Source organism: Monodon monoceros, unplaced genomic scaffold (genome assembly GCF_005190385.1).
Source record: "Monodon monoceros isolate NGI ecotype Baffin Bay Population unplaced genomic scaffold, NGI_Narwhal_1 Super_Scaffold_7, whole genome shotgun sequence".
Lineage (NCBI taxonomy): Eukaryota > Metazoa > Chordata > Mammalia > Artiodactyla > Monodontidae > Monodon > Monodon monoceros.
The window spans coordinates 81,918,090-81,939,534 of record NW_021703784.1 but is presented as its reverse complement, the minus strand read 5'-3'; the positions used below and the strand labels follow the sequence as shown (position 1 = coordinate 81,939,534).

General features: G+C 34.5%; 1 protein-coding gene across 6 annotated transcripts in view; it reads left to right on the top strand.

Moving 5' to 3' along the window:
• Nucleotides 1-21,445, top strand: part of CCDC73 (coiled-coil domain containing 73) — a 105,318-nt gene that overhangs the window by 82,791 nt on the left and 1,082 nt on the right. For 5 of the 6 annotated variants that reach the window (XM_029208523.1, XM_029208522.1, XM_029208524.1 and 2 more), the window contains 4 exons: nt 3,423-3,557; nt 11,203-11,389; nt 12,496-14,022; nt 17,065-17,198. In XM_029208523.1, coding sequence (XP_029064356.1) covers nt 3,423-3,557; nt 11,203-11,389; nt 12,496-14,022; nt 17,065-17,198 — 1,983 coding nt within the window. The remainder of the gene's footprint in view (nt 1-3,422; nt 3,558-11,202; nt 11,390-12,495; nt 14,023-17,064; nt 17,199-21,445) is intronic. The other variant, XM_029208526.1, reaches the window with a different exon arrangement.

The following is a 21,445-nucleotide window of genomic DNA, read 5'->3' as shown; positions in this document are numbered from 1 at the left end:
TTTGAAGAGATCAAATCTTCACTGATGAATTTGATAAGCGTTACCTAATTCTCAAAAAATATTTTGTAATTAATTGTATCAGAATACTATAAAATGCTTAGTGGCCCCTAAATAGGTAAAGTTTGTCATTAAGCAACAAGCATAGTAATTTTCATTTTAGCTTCAGCTAATCTACCCTGCATCCCAACACTTCCTTCTCATTTCTAAGGCTTAAAAGATCATGGAAATAGTACTGTCAGGATAAGGAAAACTATGAAGTAAAAAGAGAATATAAACTTGAATATGCCAGTCACACCAAAAATAATTAGTTGAGATAAGAGAAAATTAAGCATTTATTTTTCCTAATGATATTTCAAGTATGTCCCTCCCCCAAGAAAAAAAAGTCAATTGAATTAAGAAAATAAGCATTCAGCTTCACTGGTGAGGCCGCAGTCTATAATTTGGATAAAATTGGTTTTGTCTTAGGATTTTTAGCATCTAAAATCATTTCACTTCCATATGATTTCATACTAAACAGAACATAGGTAAATTTCTAAAAAGCTGCTTTGGTTCTATAGGAGTTTTCTTGAATGGGAGGTCAGATCTACTCTTTAATTGTATTTCTATCTTGATATCAGTTTTTCACCATTCTTGAGTGTTGCTACTGAGATTGGATCAAGATGGGTTTTTAAAAATCATTAAAAGATACTGACAAAAATAAGATGAAATCATATATACTGCTGTTTAAAAAAATAAACAGTGACTATTACTAGATAATATATTTAAAACTCATTGAAATGTCTTAAAGAACATGGTATGTGTATCTGTTTTTATTTGGCTAGTTATACAGCCAATGGTTGTGTATAGATAAAAAGATAATAAATGGGGATGTTTAGAAATTATTTAGGGAAAGGGGGTATCACAAAAGGAATTCAATTCACAACATATGTTGAGCATCTGTTATGTGTTAAGCACTATTCTAGGTGCTGGATTTTCAAAGATGCCTAAAATACAAAGATTATTAAAGAGCTCACACTCTCAAAAGACAGGTAATTATTAAGTTAACCACAATAGTGTTGAGTGTTTTTAGTAGTGTTAACATTAGTATTAACAAATTACTGTGAAAGCACAAAATAAATCATATTGTTTAACTAGGTTGGAGAAAGTTTTAGAGAAAAGATGACACTAGAATTTGGACTTGAAAGATGAATAGGGTTTCACCAGGCAGAAGGTGCCTGCTTCCTATACTTCCCATTCCACTCTGTGGGTATTCCATTTGAGAAAGGGAAAAATGATGGAGGCATGAAACTGCATTCTCCAGGATGATGAATAGTCTGATCTAGAATGTGACAGTGGAAATTAGGTTGAGATCACCTTCTGAAGAGTTCTTTACTAAGGAAGTTGAATTTTATTTTATAAGTAATGGGAAGCCATTGAGATTTTTAAAGCAGAAAAGTGACATAGATCTGCATTTTAGAAAAATAACTCTTGCAACAGTATGGAGAATGGCGTTATGGAAAGAGATTAGTAAGAAGAATGTTGCAAATAAGCTAACCACGAGCCTATGAGGGTGTAAATTAGGGCAACAGTAGTGAGAACAGAGAAGAGGGATAGATACAGGAAGCATTTTGGAAGTAGAATTAGCAGGATTAGTGACATTTTATGTATAATGGATTTTAGAAGGAAAAGGAGTAAACTGTGATTCTGAGATTAATATAATGAGCAGAATAATAATGTCACTTATTGACATAAGGAATGTGAAAGGAGAAGCACATTTGGTGGATGAAAATGAATTTAATTTGGGAACTGATGAATTTATGGTGACGGCAGGACATCTGACTTGAAATGTATATCATGCATTTGGAAACGTGAATCTAATCTTAGGAGAGAGGTTGGGAGATGAGATATAGATTTAAGACTTATTAGCATAAAGATGAAATTTGAGCGTATGATAAGATCATCTGTGGAAGGAGTGGTAGACTTGAAGAGAAGGCTAAAGAAGAAAGAGCCTTGGGGAACACCAACATTTTGCGAGTGGTTAGTGTGTGTGTATTGGGGCAGGAGGGGAGAGGGAGCCTGATAAGAATGGTGAGAAAGGTAGAAGGATAAAAAGAGGTAGTACCATGAAAATGAAGAAAAGAGGCTATTTCAAGAATAAGTAGTCAACATAGTCGAGCTACAGTGCTGTTAAATGGTGTGAAACTTGGAACAAGTCCTTTGGCTAATTTGCAGGTGATAGCTGAGAAAAATAATCAGTAGAACAATGAGGGCAGAAGTCGGTTGTTAAGGAGTGGTGAGAGATTAGAATTTGAAAGTAGTAAGAGTGGACTTTATTTTAAGAAGTAAGAGAGTTAGAGTAATTGAGTCAAGGAGAAAAAAGTTAGGAACGTGACAAGAGCATATTTGTTGGCTGAAAATATACTGGTATAGTGGGAAAGATTGAGACTAGGCAGGAGTGAAGAGATCTTTGCTAGAGCTAAGCTCTAAGGGAGACAGGAGTGACTTCCCTGATGGTCTAGTGGTTAAGACTTCACCTTCCAATGCAGGGGTGTGGGTTCGATATCTGGTCGGGGAGCAGATCCCACATGCCTCGCGGCCAAGAAAAACCAAAACATAAAACAGAAGCAATATTGTAACAAATTCAATAAAGACTTTAAAAATGGTCCACATCAAAAAAATCTTTTAAAAAATGGGGGGAGGGGGAGACAGGAGAGGATGGGATAGAGAGCACTTGTGGAATTTTTAGTCGTTTAAAATTAAGAGAAACTTTTGTAATATTTTATGACAAAAAGGTATTTTTCTCTTCAATGGAACTTACTTTGTCTTACATTTGAGGTTCCTATGAAGGAGAACCCCCCCAAGAAAAAGATTATGAAATTTTATAGCCAGTAAAAGCCCAGTGTGTAGATGCAAGTATTAGGCTGAAGAGTCAGTTTCTGTTGTACTGCTTAGTGCTCAGTATTCTTCATCTAATTGAGTTAAAATCTGTATATCTAATTTGCAACAAGAAAATAAAACTTTAAGAAAGCAATGAAGTGGTAACTTTTATAGAATTTTTATGATTAAAAATAAATTAATTTTTCATTTGTAACAAGAGGTAGTTTAATGTAGTACTTGAAAGCACAACCCCTAGACTTAGCCTTGGATTTGAATCTTGACTACCACTTTATATCTACCTGATCTTGGGCAAGCTACTTAACGTCTGTGAGCCTCACATTTCTCGCCTGTAAATTGGAGACTAAAAATACCTCATAGGATTTTTATGAGTATGAAATTATGTTTATTAAGTACTCAGCACTATTCAATAAATGGTAGCTTTTAATATTAGTAATTACTTCTGGAATGTTTTCATTTTTTACTATTTCCAAAGACTTGTGTTAATGAAGTATTTTTATACAAAATAAATTTATATACGTGTTCATTTTGGTTAAATGTTGTATTAGGTTGAAGAACTTAATGGAGAAATTAATGAGATTAAAAATGAGTTATCATCACTTAAAGAAACTCATACTAAGTTACAAGAACATTATGACGAATTATGCGATCAGAAAAAGTTTGAGGAAGACAAGAAGTTTCAGGTAAAATTCAAGTATGTTGGGGGTATAAGCTCTTAAAGAAATTAGGACCATCACTGATGATTTTCTCCATGCTTCATATTTTCCATTTCTCAACTTTAAAAAATTAGTATAAGCGTTTAGTCTGTAATACATTTTTAGTTAATTTTTATGTACAATATGACATAAGGATCAAGGGTCTTTTTTTGGACATGAATTTTCAGTTCCAGCACATACCTTTGTGGAGTAGACAATTTTTTCTCCCATTGTGCCTTGGTACTTTCTTTGAAAATCAGTTAACCAAATAAATATATGTGGGTCTATTTCTGCACCCTCTATTATATTCCTTTGATTATATGTCCATCTTTAAGCCAATATAACACTTTCTTTATTAGCGTAACTTTATAAGAAGTCTTAAAATGTGGTAGTATAGGTCCTTCAATTTTGTCCTTTTCCAAAATTGTTTTGGCTATCCTAAGTCCTTTGCGTTTCCATATAACTTTTGGAATCAGTTTGTCAGTTTCTAAAAGAAAAAGTCTCTGGGGTTTGGACTTGGATTGTGTTGAATGTATAGATTAATTTGCAAAGAATTGACATCATAACATACAATTCATGAACATGGTATATATCTTTACATTTATTTAGATATTCTTTAATATCCTTCAGAAATGTTTTGTAGTTTTCATTGCACAGGTCTTGAAAGTATTTTGTTAAATTTATCCCAGAATATTTCATGTTTTGTGCTCTTACTGTAAATAGTATTTTAAAAATTAATTTTTCTAATTGTTGCTAGTATATAGAATTAAAATTGATTTTTGTACATTGACCTTGTATCCTTTTACCTTTTCTTTATCCTTTTACCTTTTTAATTAACTTATTATAGTAGTAGGGTTTTTTTGGTTGGACTTTGGAGTTTTCTATATATATGATTATGTCATCTGAGAATTTAAGGCAGATAAATTTTACTTCTTTTTCTGCTCTGTATACATTTTATTTTTTTCCTCAACTTATTGCCCTAGCTAGGACTCTTTAGTACAGTGTTAAATAAAAGTTGTAAGAGTTGACATGCTTGCCTTACTTCTCATCTTAGATGGAGCGTATTTAATCTTTCATCATTTCATATTATGTTAGCCATAGATTTTTTTGTATATGCTCTTTGTCAGGTCAAGGAAGTTTCCTTCTATTCCTAGTTCGCTGAGTTTTTATCATGAATGAATTTTTATCATGAGTGGGTATTAAAGTTTGTCAAATGCTTTTTCGGTATCTATTGAGATCATATTTTTTTCTTTATTCTGTTAATGTGTCAGTATTAACCAATTAATTACATTAATTAATTTCTAAATTTACCTTGCATTCCTGGGATATGTACTATCCTTTTTATATATGGCTAGATTTGATTTGCTAATGCTATGTTAGGGGTTTTGAATTGATGAGGAATATTGATACGTAGGTTTTGTTTTTTCTTTGCATTCTTTTGGTCTGTTTTTTTGTATCAGAGTAATACTGGCCACATAAATTGAGTTGGAATGTGTTCTTTCCTCCTGAAAGAGTGTTGTGTAGAACTGGTGTTACTTACTAAATATTATATACAATTCATTGGTGAAGCTATCTAGGCTTTTTCTTTGTGGGAATATTTTTAATAACAAATTTAGTTTTTAAATTATTTATAGGGCTATTCAGAGTCTCAATTTCTTTTTATGTCAGTGTGCAGAAAATAGTTGACATAGCAGGCCTGTGAAAGGCCTCTGAAAGACCTGCTTGTAAGTTTGGCTCTTGACTGATACCTGGAACTTTGGATTTGGGGAGGGTTCCCACCACTTTCTAACAGACAGGAATGGCTCACTGGGCCTAAACTATTAAGTAGTTTACTTTGAACATCTGCTTTCTTTCTGGGAGTCAGGAGTTTTGGCACATGCTAGGCAGAGAGTGACCAGCAACCAAAAAACTTTGGGCACTGAGTCTCTAATGAGCTTTCTGGTAGACAACAATTTACATTTGTGATCACAATTCATTGCTGTGGGAATTATGCATGTCCTATGTGACTCCACTAGAAGACTCTTGAAAGAGGCTTGTACATGGTTTCCTCCAGACTTCACCTCTTGTGCCTTTTCCCTTTGCTGATTTTGCTTTATATTCTTTGCTGTTATAAATCTTAGGAGTACAACTGTATATTGAGTCATATGAGTCTTCACAGCAAATCACCAAACCTGGGGGTAGACTTGGAGACCTCCAGCACAGTCCATTTTGCTAATTTTTCTTTCAAGGAACTTGTTCTTTTCTTCTAACTTGTCAATTTATTGGTTATTGGCCTTTCTTCTTTTCTAATATAAGCATTTAAAGCTATTAATTTTCCACTAAGCACTGCTTTAGCTTCATTCTACAAATTCTGACGTGTTGTGTTTTCATTCTTATTCAGTTGAACATATTTTAACATTTCTCTTGTGAGCTCTTCCTTGACCCATGAATATGAGTTTGACCTATAAGCATGCTGTTTAATTTCCAAATATTTGAGAATTTTCCAAATATATTTCTGTTAATGACTTCAAAGTTAAGTAAGACTTTTATCATTTTAAATATATTAAGACTTGTTTTTTTGCCAAGTATATTGTCTATCTTGGCAAATATTTCATGTACCCTTGAAAAGAATGTGTATTCTGTTGTTGACTGGTAGAATGTTTTATAAATGTCAGGTCAGTTTGGTTGATAATGTTGTTCAAGTCTTCTCTATCCTTACTGATTTTTTTGTGTACTTGTTCTATAAATTAGTGGGAAACCTTTAATTATAACTGTGAATTTATATTTCTCTTTTCAGTTCTGTCAGTTTTTGTTTCATGTGTGTTTAAGCCCTGTTATTAGGTGTATACACAGTTATAGTTATTATGACTTCCTGATTAATTGACCTTTTTATCATTATGAAATGTCCATCCCTATCCTAGTAATATTATTTTGTCTGATATTAATATAGCTGTTCCATCTTTTATGATTAGTGTTTGCTTTTTTCACCTTACTTGTGTATGAGGGGTAGACCTCACACAGCAAGACATTTTTGAGCTGAGTTGTTAAAAATAACTAAGAATTTTCCAGATAGAGATTTAAATTAGATGGAATAAAGTGAGCAAGAATCAAAAAAGTGAAATATTGTTATTCAATATGTAAACTAGATGTTGGTTAGCAAGGCAGTAAGTAGCAGGATAAGAGGTTGAAAAGATAGGCAGAAGACCGACTGTAGAGGGCTATATAGTCCATTCATAGAAATTTGTTCTTGACACTACCATTTGGGGGCTTTTAAACAAGGAGTAAAGTGCTTAGATTACTTTTTTGAAACATCATTTTGGTGATGATGTGGGTAGACAGTGGGACAAAGCTAAAGGCATGGATTCCAACTTGGAGAATACTGCAATAGTCCAGGCCAGAGATATTGATTGTCATTTTAATATTCATGGCTATAACATAGCTTGAGAGCTATAAATAGCAAGTAATTCCTACATCTGATTGATTATAGAAATGAATATAGACTTGCATTCATAAAAAGTTGATCAGCATTCGTTCACTTTCATACTGAAAATAACTTATTCAGTCAGATTATAAATCATGTTTTTATTTTAAGAAATGTAGACGATATAGATACTTTAAAATAAGAAAGTGAAGATCACCCATAACCCACCATCCAAAAATAGTGATTGTTAAAATTATGGTATATGACTTCCAGCGTTTTTCTATGTGTGTGTTTGTATAGAAACAGACACACATAGGTATTCATTTATATGCATACTTCATACTTTCTCTGATGTTTTGTAGACCACTTTTATTTAGAAATTTCTTTTATTGTGGTAAAAAATATATAACATAAAATTTGCCATTTTAAAGTGGTTAAACTTAAAATTACAATTCAGTTGTACTAATTATGATTTAGTGGCATTAATTACAACTACAATGTTTTGAAATCATCACCACTATTTCCAAAACTTGCATCATCCCAGACAGAAATTGTGTAACCATAAATCAATAACTTCTGATTTTCCCCTCTCCCCAGGTAACCTCTAATCTACTTTCTGACTCTATGAATTTATCTATTCTATATTTTTTATATAAATAGAATTGTACAATATTTGTCCTCTTTGTCTGGCTTATTTCATTTAGATGATGTTTTCAAAGTTCACCGATGTTGTAGCACTTCATTCCTTTTTATGGCAGAATAATATTCCATTGTATGGATACACTACATTTTGTGTGTCCATTCTTCTGTTTTGGTTTATTTAAAAAATAAATTTATTTATTTAATTTATTTATTTTTGGCTGTGTTGGGTCTTCATTGCTACGTGCGGGCTTTCTCTAGTTGTGGTGAGCAGGGGCTACTCTTTGTTGCGGTGCACGGGCTTCTCATTGTGGTATCTTCTCTTGTTGCAGAGCACAGGCTGTAGGTGCGCAGGCTTCAGTAGTTGCGATGCATGGGCTCAGTAGTTGTGGCTCGCAGGCTCTAGAGCACAGGCTCAGTAGTTGTGGCACACAGGCTTAGTTGCTCCGTGGCATGTGGGATCTTCCTGGACCAGGGCTCAAACCCGTGTCCCCTGCACTGGCAGGCAGATTCTTAACCACTGCATCACCAGGGAAGCCCCATTCTTCTGTTGATGGACGCTTGGGCTTTCACCTTTTGGCTGTTGTGCTGTTGTGAACATTAGCATACAACTATCTGTTTGAATCTCTGCTTTTAATTTTTGGAAGGTATATACTGAGGAGTGGCACCAAGTGATTCCCACCTCCTGGTGTTCATGTTCCTTCGTAATACCCTCCACTGAGTGTGAGTTGGATTTAGTAACTTGCTTCTAGTTAATAGACTATAGCAGAAGTGATGCAATGTTACAATTCTTCTGAGATTAGGTTACAAGAAGACTGTGGTTTCTGTGAGAGCGTGGGTGAACACGCTCTCTGTCTCTCAGTCTGTGTCTGTCTCTCCGCCTCTCTCTCTTTCTGAGCCATGTAAAGAAGTCCCAGCTATCCTGCCAGAGAGGCCACATAGTGAAGAGGGGCTCTGGAGGATGAAAGACCACATAAAAGAGAACTGAGGCACTCCTCCACCCAACAGCCCCCACAGCTGCTAGACACGGGAGTGAGCCTTCTTAGAAACAGAACCTCCAGCTCCAGTTAAAGTTTCAGACGACAGACAGCTTGACTAGACCCTCATGAGAGACCCGGGTCAGAACCATCAAGCCAAGCCATTCCTAAGTTCCTGACCCATCAAAACTATGGGATAATAAGTGTTTGCTGTTATAAACCACCAAATTTGAGGTATTTGCTGTACAGCAATGGATAACTCTTAAAATGGTTGACCCCAGAACAACTCCAGGGTTAGGGGCACCAACCCTCAGAGCAGTCAAACATCTGTGTATAACTTATAGTTGACCCTTCATATACGCGGTTCCTCCATATCAATGGTTCAGCATCCACAGATTCAACCAACCAACAGCAGATGTGTAGTGCTGTAGTATTTACTATTGAAGAAAACCTGCGTATAATTGGACCTGTGCGGTTCAAAGCCATGTTGTTCAAGGGTCAACTCTGTAAGTATCCTTCTAGGGTTTCACAGTTAATAGGTACTGAAACAGGATTTGAACCTATATTTATCCAACTCCAAAGCTCCTGGTAACCACCATACTATTTTTCTCCATCTCCTTTGCAAACTCCCCCTTTGCAAGATTCCCTTCCCCTGCCTCTCCCTTGGGGATTTTCATTAGCATTTTATTTTTTATTCTCTTTCTTCTTAAAATATACTCTTAATCAGTCTTATCAACTTGTATGTCTTCAGCTGCCCTCTATCTGCCAGAGATTTTCAAATCTACATTTCCAGCTCAGTTTTCTCTTAAAAGTTCCAGTTCTATACATCTAGATGTTCATTAGACATCTCCCACCTTTTTGTCTTACTAATAACTCTTCAAACTCGAGAGATTTAAGAAAAATTTTTTTTATTATTTTTAAAATTTTTTGGCTGCATTGGGTCTTCGATGCCGTAAGCGGGCTTTTCTCTAGTTGCGGTGAGCAGGGGCTACTCCACCTTGCAGTGCGTGGGATTCTCATTGCAGTGGCTTCTCTTGTTGCAGAGCATGGGTCCTAGGGTCGTGGGCTTCAGTAGTTGTGGTGTGTGGGCTCAGTAGTTTGTGGCTCATGGGCTCTAGAGCGCAGGCTCAGTAGTTGTGGTGCACAGGCTCATTTGCTCCGTGGCATGTGGGATATTCCCGGACCAGGGATGGAACCCGTGTCCCCTGCATTGGCAGGCAGATTCTTAACCACTGCGCCTCCAGGGAAGTCCCATCAAGAGATTTAAAATGAACTCGTGATATTTCTCTAAACCTCCTACTCCTGTTTTCTAGCTCAGTAAATAACACCCACCAGTCACCTAGGTACCTAATCCAAACTCTGCACATCAGTCTCGACTCTCCTCTCAGTTTTCATAACCAATCATTCAACAGTTGATATTAGCTTAATAAATAATTCATGAATCTATTCAGGCTTTTCATCTTTGCTGATATCACCTGGACTACTGTGGCATTCTTATGACGCATCTCTCTGCCTCTTGTTGTTTCCCCTTAATTCAGTGTTTTTCAGACTTCTAAGTGCAGCCTGTTAGTGGTACATGGAAATCAGTCTGGTGGTTTCGTGACTGGCATTCCTTTAAAAATGAAATAAAATAATGTAACATAGAAAATATTAGAATGTATCTCATTGAGTTGGTGTTACTTGGTATGCTCATTGTGTTGTAAAACATATTTATTTCTTATTTCAGGTTTTAAACAGTGAAGTTTGGAAAACATTACTCTAATCCATTCTTTATACTGCAGCCAGAATGGTCTTTCCAATCAGCTCATATTAATCACCTTGCCTAAATCCTTCAGTGACTTCTCATTGACTTCCTGGTAGAGTTAGAACTCCTTAGTATGCTATATTGGGCCCTTAACGACCTAGGCCTAGTTCAAGCTTCATTTCTCTCCATTCTTCTCCCAGCATCTAAGCTCAAGCTGAAGTAAATCCCAAGTAGTTCCACGAAGTAAAACTACATGAAAAGACTATAATTTTGTTTGCTTTTAACATCTGTGAATGCCATTTGTTCTCCCTGGAGTGCCTGCTTATCCCCATCTATATTAAAATTGCCTGTCATTTCTTTTACTATCTTCCCCAGTGGACCATAACTTTTTTGAGGATAGGGACTATATTTTGTTCATCATTGTATCCCAAAGCCTAGTGCAGTGCTTCCATGTAATATGTGCTCAATATTTAGGGGGAATAAAAAGATGTTGAATTGATTCACTATTTTAAAGATACATAAAAATACCAAACACTCAAAACAATTTGCCTGCCATGATTACTTTGCTTTTAATAAAGGAGTAGTTCTTAATGTGTGGTATTATATAATAATGTGGAATGCATGTTTGAAAACATCTAAGGCTCTCCGTTTTATTTAAATATGATAGACTATACAAAATTAACTTACAGTGATCTTGTTACAAAGAACAGTATATTAAATTTAGTCAAAAAATCATTTGGCTTTCAAATAGAAACTGCTGGATGGTTGAACTGAAATATAGATTCCACTTGCATTAGCAAAGTTTGTTCAGATGTTTTATACTTTTTAACAGTCTGTTTTTACATTAAAGGAACCTTTTCTATTTTACACTAGAACCTTCCAGAAGTAAATACTGAAATGTCAGTGGAAAAATTAGAAAACACCATCATACAGAAATATAATTCCAGGCAAGAAGTAAGGGAAGAAAATACTGAGAGTTGTTGTTTAGACACTGAATACAGAGAAAAGGAGGAAAAGAAAGAAGCCCCATTTATAGAAGAAATCACTATAGGTGATGAAGGTAACTTAAGGTTACATTGATATTTTCTAATTTTTATATTGATCATTTTAGGGGAATATCAATTACAGTCTTTGCTTTGAGGACCTAGTAGTATAATTGGAGAAATACTTTTCCATTTGTATGTGTCTTAACAAAAGTACTTGTATGTCTTTTGAGCTATTCTTCAATAGAGTCAATATTAGGGGGAAAAATACATTTTTGCTTTCCCTTCTCATCACTTATTCATTGGCTTTTTGCATTCTGGTTTCTGCCTTCACTGATTTGCCAAGAATGAGCTACCAATAACCTTTTGATGACCAGACTCCAGAGCACTTTTCTTAGTTCAAATGACCTTTCTGTAACCATTGAAAATTTGACTGATTCGTCCATATTGAAAAAGAGTGGTTTAAAGAAGGTAGTTTGAAGTTTGTTCAAACCTAGGCTGAACAACCACTTGGTGGAGATGTTGTAGAGAGAATGATTGGATTAAAAAGACCCTTCATGCCCTAAATTTGTAGTCCAGATTATTGTAACTGTACTGAAATTTTGAAATCTATGGTTAAAACCCAGATGAATAAAATTAATATCTTAAGTAGATATTCTATATATTTTACCCAAAAGTATTCCAAATTTTAAAAATATTTACAAGGTAGTGAGTAAGAAAGTGATGATTATTAGTCTTGAAGAAACCAGCTAGCAATTTCTGCATCTACATAGTAAGAGAAATTACAATATGACCGTTAGAGTAAATTAATTTTTATCTAATCAGCTGTGTGTTTATATGGAATTGTACCGTATGCCCAAAAGGAAGCAACAGACTAGAGAAATAACCATTTTGTAATGCCCTCAACTTACTTTTTGTAATGCCCTCAACTTAACTTTTTTAAACCAAAAATACTTTCGCTGTTATGAAATAAAAATTTAGTGTGAATAGAGTCGAACATTTTAGCATGCTTATTAAAGGGAACTCAATATTTATATAAAATTGGTGTCATTATGTTTGTGTAATAGCTTGCCAGTGAAATATTTAAAGCTAAATATGTTTTTATAAAAATAGTTAACATGCATTTTATAAAAGCAGGCTTTTGTGTATAACCCAGAAATTTACTGTGCTCTCATTATAACAGACTTACAACCTTTTGAAAAAAGCCCCAAGAAGAAAATTAATACTATTGTTCCTCAGAATGAAAATCAAAGTGAAATCTCCCTAAGCGAAACCCTCAGCATAGAAAAAGAATTAATTAGTCAAGGACAAACCTTGGATGTTACTGACTTTACAAAAGTGGTTACTACAGAAATACAAGACAAAGTGGACTTGGAAAAAGATAATGGGTGTACAGAATTTAAATCACCAAATATTTCTTTTTTAGTGCCAGATATATCAATAGAAAGAGAAAAGATACATCCAGAAAGAACTGAAGGATTAGATCATCACCATGCAGATGTACACCTGGGGGTTGAAAATAACAGAACATCATTTAACAGTATTTTAGATGAGATGGCTTGCAATACAAATCATAAAAAAGATGTTTCTGAAGATGAACCATTCAAACAGCAATTCAGATTGCTTCCAGGGACTCAAGAAAATGACACGGAGAAGGAAATTACAAATAGTTGCCAAACCAAAGCAGATTTGGATTCATCTCTAGATGTAAAAAGGAACCTTGTCCAGTGTCAGAAATATAATTTACCGGATTCAAGGAATGTTATGTTAGATGATAAACAATGTAAAATAAGACAAATACAACTGTTAAATAAAAAAAATGAATGTAGCATATTGCCATTTAAAGAAATTTCAGATTTTCAGCAAGTTGGTGATGATACTTCAGAGCAACCTGAACTAACTATTCCCTGTGATATAGCAATCAACCGCCCCATTTCTTCTGCTGTTTTCAGTGACAGTTTGAACGTACTTTTAAAGAATTCAGATAAAAATGTTAATATTATGCCTGTGTTGGTGACACCCAACTCAAGCCCTGTGAAAAGAACTATATATAGGAAAAATGTGAATGATATGCATAACAGTCAAGGTAAGAACTGTTTGGGGTATCTAGAAAACAATGTGACTGTTTCCCATCTTCAGATTAACAATGAGAATATAGATGCTTCACAAGCCAAAGATATGAAAACTGCTATTCATGTGAAAACTTCCACAGAAATACAGTTTTCCAGTAGAGAGAGTCAGATTGATGAGAATCAGAGAACTGAAGTAAAAAAAAATGACCTCTTCCCTAATGAAAGACAGCATACATTGTTAAATAGTACAGATACGTTGTTAAATAGTACAGAGAAAACAGAGTCATTAAATGACATTGTTTCAGGAAAAATTTACAGTGAAGGACAGCTGGAAGAATCATGTCCATTTCACATAAAGCCATCTGGAGATTTAGTAAACAGAAGTGGAAGGTCAGCCTTTGATCTTTCAACTTCAGATAAAAAAACTGAGAAAACTCTAGTATATGTGAATTTTTTAGACCCCAGTTCCTGGCCAAAAGTAAATCAAATTGAAAGTCAAACAGTGAGCACTTCAACATCTAGCATTCCTTTGTTGCTGAAGAAGAGACCAATAGGTCTATTAGAAAACAAAAAGATGGTTTCGTTGACACCTTGTAAAAATGTTGGTGTGGATGATGACGGGAAGGATAGCGGACCAGGTAAGAAAATAAGGGTTATGTTTTAATTCTTTTAAAATTTGTATTTCTACTTATTATTCTTGGTAAAAATTTTCCAGATTGTTTAAAATGAAAATTTATTTATATTACTATATATATGTATTTTTTTTGCCTAAACCTAAAAGACTCCTTATATGTATTGATATATATGTAAAAGTAGGAAAAGTTTTATTTAAATGGAAGTGGACTTATTTTCACCTAAATCTGAGCCAGTATTATCAACATGTACAGAGGTCAATTGCATTTTGGAAATTAAAAAAAAAAATCCTTTCATTATCAAAGAACTGAAAATAGCAAAAACAGCCACAAGTCTGGGTCATTAATTTTAAATTAGGAACATCCACCTAATCCAAGTCTCTTTTTTTACTTTGTAGAGCAAATGCAGTGAAGTTGTTGATACGGCTTCTGCCAGTGTTATGTTTACTCCTTTTCTTTCTATACTAAAAAAAACCCCCCAAAAACAAAAAACATACCCAAAAAACCCCAAACTTCCTTCTCTCAGAACTATGTTTTAGTTTCTCTCCTATGTTGTCACTTTCTTCTCCCAATTTTTTCCCTCTTTCCTTAATTTTTCTATTTTTATCTGTCCCTTCACCAGCACCACAAATCTAGCTTTGTTCTTTTATTTTGCAAGTAATAGTGAGGTGTAACATTAATACCTTTCATATCATTGATATTTATCATTGTTTGAAACACTTTAAATTGAATCCCTTAATAATTATATGCCTGTATTAATACATTCAAATATTAAATAGTTCAGATAGTGGAGACTGTTTTACTCTTTCAAACCACCACATGAAATAACAATGTGCAAGTTTTGCTTTAAAAATCCTCCAGGAAAAGGGAGCTCTCTTGCACTGTTGGTGGGAGTGTAAATTGATACAGCCACTATGGAGAACAGTATGGAGGTTCCTTACAAAACTAAAAATAGAACTACCATATGACCCAGCAGTCCCACTACCGGGCATATACCCTGAGAAAACCGTAATTCAAAAAGAGTCATGTACCACAATGGTCATTGCAGCACTATTTACAATTGAGCCAGGACATGGAAGCAACCTAAGTGTCCATGAACAGATGAATGCATAAAGATGTGGCATATATATACAATGGAATATTACTCAGCCATAAAAAGAAACAAAATTGAGTTATTTGTAGTGAGGTGGATGGATACAGAGTGAAGTAAGTCAGAAAGAGAAAAACAAATACCGTATGCTAACACATATATATGGAATCTAAAAAAAAAAAAAAGGTTCTGAAGAACATAGGGGCAGGACAGGAATAAAGATGCAGACATAGATAATGGACTTGAGGACACGGGGAGGGGGAAGGGTAAGCTGAGACGAAGTGAGAGAGTGGCATGGACATATATACACTACCAAATGTAAGATAGCTAGCTAGTAGGAAGCAGCCACATAGCACAGGGAGATCAGCTTGGTGCTTTGTGTCCACCTAGAGGGGTGGGATAGGGAGGGTGGGAGGGAGACGCAAGATGGAGGAGATATGGGGATATATGTATATGTATAGCAGATACACGTTGTTATACAGCAGCAACTAACAACAATGTAAAGCAATTACACTCCAATAAAGATGTTAAAAAAAAAACACCAAAGTATAGGAAACTTGGTAAGTTATAACAAAAGAATCTTAAATGGATTGCAGTTTACCTAAAACTTAGATCATTCTTAAAATAATCAGAAACAAAAGATTATAAAACAATTTTTTTAATCCTCCAGAATTAAAAAAAAAATAGGGAGAGAGGTAAATGGATGAAATACGTGACTTAATATTGAAGTACTGAAGGTGGGTGATGAGTACATTGATGTTCATACCCTTCATTTTCGTGTATTTGAAAATTTTAATATTGAAGATATTTTAACAGAGAGATATACTACATAACATATATAGGTGCTGTATAAATGTAACTTAAAAATAACTATTGTTTAAGAAGTATGATCATGATAAAAATATGTTTATTTTGCTAATAGCAATCTCATAGTTAAAGTTGTTGAGGTTGTCGTAGACAGTCTTAGATTTTACGGGAACTTTGCCTGTTGTCTAGACCCAGTGAAGAAATATGGATTACAAGGAAAGCTTTGCATGGCCTTCTGACTTAACAGGCTTCTTTTAAAAGGGAAATTGAGAAAATTTTAAAAAGAAAATGTGGGAATTAAAAGCAAAATAAGTATATCTTGTTTACTGGCATGAATGGAGAAGTAATATAGGGGAAAATAGAAAACACCAAAACATTGTAAAATCTCACTTCACAAACTGTAATTTTCCTGATATAATAAAATGTATTAAACTTCAGATTCCATTAATTTTTTCTGTCAAATGCTGTGGTTAGTTTACTGCTGTTAGTCAATGGACTGGTCTAACATTTACGATTTTCTCACAAGTCCTTTCTTCTAAATTAAATCTCAATCATATAAATTAGGATGGAAGGAGAGATGACTAAAATTCTATAGAAATTCAACTTGTAAAATACTCAGACTTATAAAAGATACTCCTAAATATCTTTTAACCTTACATGTTTCTCTAAATCATTGTTATCTATTTATTAAAGCCCAATGACCCCCTACTAGACAGCCCTTTGTTGGATTTTTTATCATGGCCAATTTCTTTTTAAATATATTTTACAAATCTGACTTTCAGTTGGTTCAGACTTTTCCCTTAGAATTGGTAAGATGTTCACTATATAAATGTTTATATGTGTAGGCAGTGCAGTAACCAGGGGAATAAGGATAACATTTTAAGGTATGTTATATTGCTTTAGAAGATATTTATACCATGTCACTAATTTTAATGTGAAATCAGCAGGTTTTAGAAAGCAATAAAAAAATTGTTTTCTGAAATGAAATGCCTAATGTAAGGGCAAACCCTATGGAAACCAGTGTTCAAAGTGAGAAGAAAATAGAAATTGTTACTTTTTAAATACAAAGCATAGGATCAGAAAAAAGTTTAGTCACTAAAATGAGTGCCTGGAGAATAAAATTTAGTTGTCATTTCCTTTTTGTCAACCAGATAGTACCAGCATTAACAGAGTTGCTGACATTTTGAATAACTCGAGTATCCATCCAGATCCCAGGAGAGAGCCCAGTGAAGAGAGGAATGCAATTGCAAAGACTTTTTGTGATTCTTCTTTTCCCACAGAACATGTAAGTCAATTAAAAATATTGCGGAGCAGACCTTAGTGAGCTAATTCTACAGATATGTGTAGAACTGTGTGCATCTGGATGCTTTGAGACCTAACTGATCTTCAAAATAATATCAAGAGGGCAACATGGCACCATTTTTCACAATTAAGTTTGATGGAAAACAGCAGGAAAAAGTCACAGTGTATAAATCAAATAGATATAATCCAGCCTGTTTTGGGAAGGAGAGTGTGAGGTAGTGTATTAAGTACGTATATTTTTTAGTCACCTAAGTTCAGGAATAGTGGCATTTGAGCATTTATTTATTTAAACTATTAAAAAAATAGTTCACTCATTTGAGCATTTAAAATTTTAATAAAAGATGCCTTAAATAATCAATAGAGTTCAGTTGTTTTCAATAGTGCTTAAGTTAATTTATATTATTTTGGGAAACTGACTATTGCGAAGGAAGAATTTGTCTATTTTAAATTATTTCAATTAAAACACAGTATGTGAAAGGATCAAATATTCATAAATATATCAAGTATGGATATAAATATTAAGCAAAGTATTTGTAGAGATTATTTGGCTCCAAGAGTCCATTTGTCATATGAAAAGCAAGTAACTACAACTGACAGATTTTTTTTTGGAAAATTTGTAAGTTTTTTAACTTAGTGTGCAAAACTTTGGTGCAAAAAAGACTGTATTAAAAAAAAAGGCTGTTATTTTTCAAAATCTAAAAAACAATTACAGGTATAACTGCTAAAAGGTAACCTAAAAAGTTTAGGAAAAATGACAAAAAAACCAACTGCATAGTCACTGTATATTTTAAATTTTAGAGATGCACATTAAACAACTTTTCCTTTAGCACATCTAAAGTGAAAATTATAATACTAACACAGCCTTAACAAGTAATAGGTTCTAACAGTATTTAATTTCCATTTTTAAATTGGAGAAACCTCAAGATAGCATAACTCTCCCTTTGGGAAAGTTGAAACTAAAATCAGGATCTACCTTTTCCACCTTTGCATAACTGAGCTCAAAAACAGATCGTTTCAGCTTGATGTTCAAGTGTACAATCTTTAAACTATGGTAACTAAAGCGCAGTGGGCCGGGCACTGGGAAATCTAAGTTCTTACCTTGGCTAATTGGATAAGTCATAGAATCAAAGCAAAAGCAAAAAGAAGCTTGGGTATCAAAGCTAGACACCCATTCTAATTGGGTTGAATACTTAATACTTCTAATTGTCCTGTTTCAAACAGTTTAAGGGTATGATGGAACATTTCACATCTCCCTTTCAAGCCCATTTTTATAATAAACCCAATAGGGAAGTTCTTTGTATCTGATTCCTAATGCCTTTTCTGTTAATTAATGTTAAGAATTCATGTTTATAGAATTTAAAACTCTTTCGTAGAAGTATTCCCACAACAGTCCTACATCTTTAAAAACAGATGAGACAGGGCTTCCCTGGTGGCGCAGTGGTTGGGAGTCTGCCTGCCAACGCGGGGGACGCGGGTTCATGCCCCGGTCCGGGAGGATCCCACATGCTGCGGAGCGGCTGGGCCCGTGGGCCATGGCCGCTGAGCCTGCGCGTCTGGAGCCTGTGCTCTGCAACGGGAGAGGCCACAACAGTGAGAGGCCCGCAAACCGCAAAAAAAAAAAAAAACAGATGAGGCAGTGACACAAATGTGAAGTAATTTTCCAAAGTCATTAGGAACACAGTCTGCAGTGGACTTTGACTAGGTATCTTGGCTCTTAGTTGCATGCTACATAACCTTCTCAATTTTCATAATATAAAAAATTTCTTCTCAAAATACTGGTGTATGTAAAACACTAAATGTCTGTTTAGCTAAGTGATTATCACTAGGCATCACGCACTATGCTATGTATCATTATCCCAGCTGAACCTTGATTACCAATTAACATCTGATGTGGGACAAATTTAAAAGCAGATCGACTCTTGCCTACTCTACTGAAAATGCTTTGATCCCTGGATTAAACCAGGCCAATCTAGTCTCTTTATGATGCCTGTTTACTTGCTTACATACACTTTTCTAAAATCAGGGGCTGTTGAATGACAGCTGGCAGGCCAAACGCAGCCAACTGCTTTGCTTTGCCTGTAGTTCTGTGGCTGCTTTTGTATTGCAGTGACAGAATCAAGCAGTTGTGAGGAGACCACTTGGCTCACAAAGCCAAAAAATTTACTCTGGCTCTTTACAGAAAAAGTTTGCCAACTTCTGTTCCAAATGAAAAGTGAATTTTATGAAGACTTATAGCCAGAAAGGGAATATAAGTTCTTTACATTTTTCAACATATTTTTATGCATACTGTCCACATCAATCCTGTAAAATTTGGGTAGTTATTATGAGCTAATCCACTTTTGCCCTACAGATCCAGAGCAACATGAAGAGCATTTTTTATTCTTAGAGCAGGGGTTAGGTTGGTAGCCTGCTGCAATCTTGATTATACCCAGGAATGATGGGAGAGAGGGGCCAGAGTAAGCAAAGAAAGCCACTTATTTTACACAGCCAGTGATATTAGGTTCATTTAAGTTAATTTTTTTTAACATCTTTATTGGAGTATAATTGCTTTACAATGGTGTGTTAGTTTCTGCTTTACAACAAAATGAATCAGTTATATATACACATATGTTCCCATATCTCTTCCCTCTTGCGTCTCCTGCAGGCTTAAATAAAAAAGACTAGTACCAGGGTAGGGGAAGTTCTAGGCCAGAGTAGATCTTTTGAGCCAGGCAGAAAGAGGTTAGGAGGCAAGTGATTTTTATGAGAAGAAAAGGAAGGAGCAAAGATATGTGGGAGCATCCCTGTAACTAGAATTACTTCTGTAGGCTGCAAAACCTAAATTAAGCTAAATAGGACAAGTTTTATTAAGTGTAAACTTTAAAATTACATCTTGTTTCTCTCTACAGCCAATCCTTCCTGCCCCTCCCACCAAGTAGGTAAAGGGAAACAAACTAAAGCAGATATGTATAAATGTCTCCTTCCTTTTTCAAGATTAAAAGTCAAGGAATCAGGTTTTTGGAAAATTAGGTGATTTGTACTTGATATCAAATGCACCAAAACGCTTCTAGCATTTTGTTGGCAAAACAGGACCATTATGTTATATAGATCATCAATCATTTTACTCCAAAATCAGTAGCAACCTACATTTAGATTTGGTCTATTTCTCTGTAACTATTCTCAGTAGTGCATGAAACTGACACACTGCCCACTGCACTTAGGAAGCAGGTTCTCAGTGTTGCATGGATGACTAACATTCATTTTGGCCCTGTGAGCTACATGAAGTACGCTGAACACTTCTATGCCAGACATTATGAGAAATATACATTTATGCACATTTTTATCTATTATGTTACTCTTTACAATAACAGCATTTTCTAACTAAAAGAAGCTGATGAGAAAACTGAGGCCCACAAAAGTTAAACGACTTAAGGTCTCTTGGTGGTCCTGTGCTGACTAGAATTCTCAGGAACCAAAGAGAGCAATCCAAAAGTTCCCTTTAGGAAACTGAGGTTAAATGTAAACATTTAAACTCATTTTAAAAATTATTACTATATAATCTCACTTTGAAAAGACAATGTTACAAATATGCCATTTTTATCAGACTGGAAAAGATTTTAATGTAAGGCAGTACTCAAAGATCTTCACAAAGACTTATCAACAAATGACATTCATTATAGCCTAATTTATAACAGTAAATGTTTTCCAACAACTTAAATGTATATTTAAGTATATTAAATTATGGAACATGGAATATGATGGAGCCATGCTCTTTCTAGAGGGAAATGTTTAAAATGTTTTTAACCCAACATAGAAAAAGATATAAATATGATACAAATTTTTTGAAAGTGTATATATAGAGGAGTCCTGAATATTTACATCAAAATGTTTGATGGTGGCTGGAATCTTGGGAAATTTTAATCTAATTCTTATCCTATTCCATACCTCTAAAATATATTCCCTTTAACAGAGGATTTTATCTGAGAATCTGATAAGTCCATAAAAGATTTTTTTCAAGAAATTAATTTTTGATAGGGATAAATTGGAAACAAATGTTAACAACAGCATAGTTAAATGATCACACATCCATAAGAAGTATTTTGCAGCCACTGATATTTGCTTACGAGAAACTTTAATGACCTAGGAAACAACTTACAGAGGGAAAAACCGAGATATAAAATTCTATAGAATGGTCAAATACGCTAATAGAAAGACTAATAGCAAATACCAAAATGTTGACAGATCTCTCTG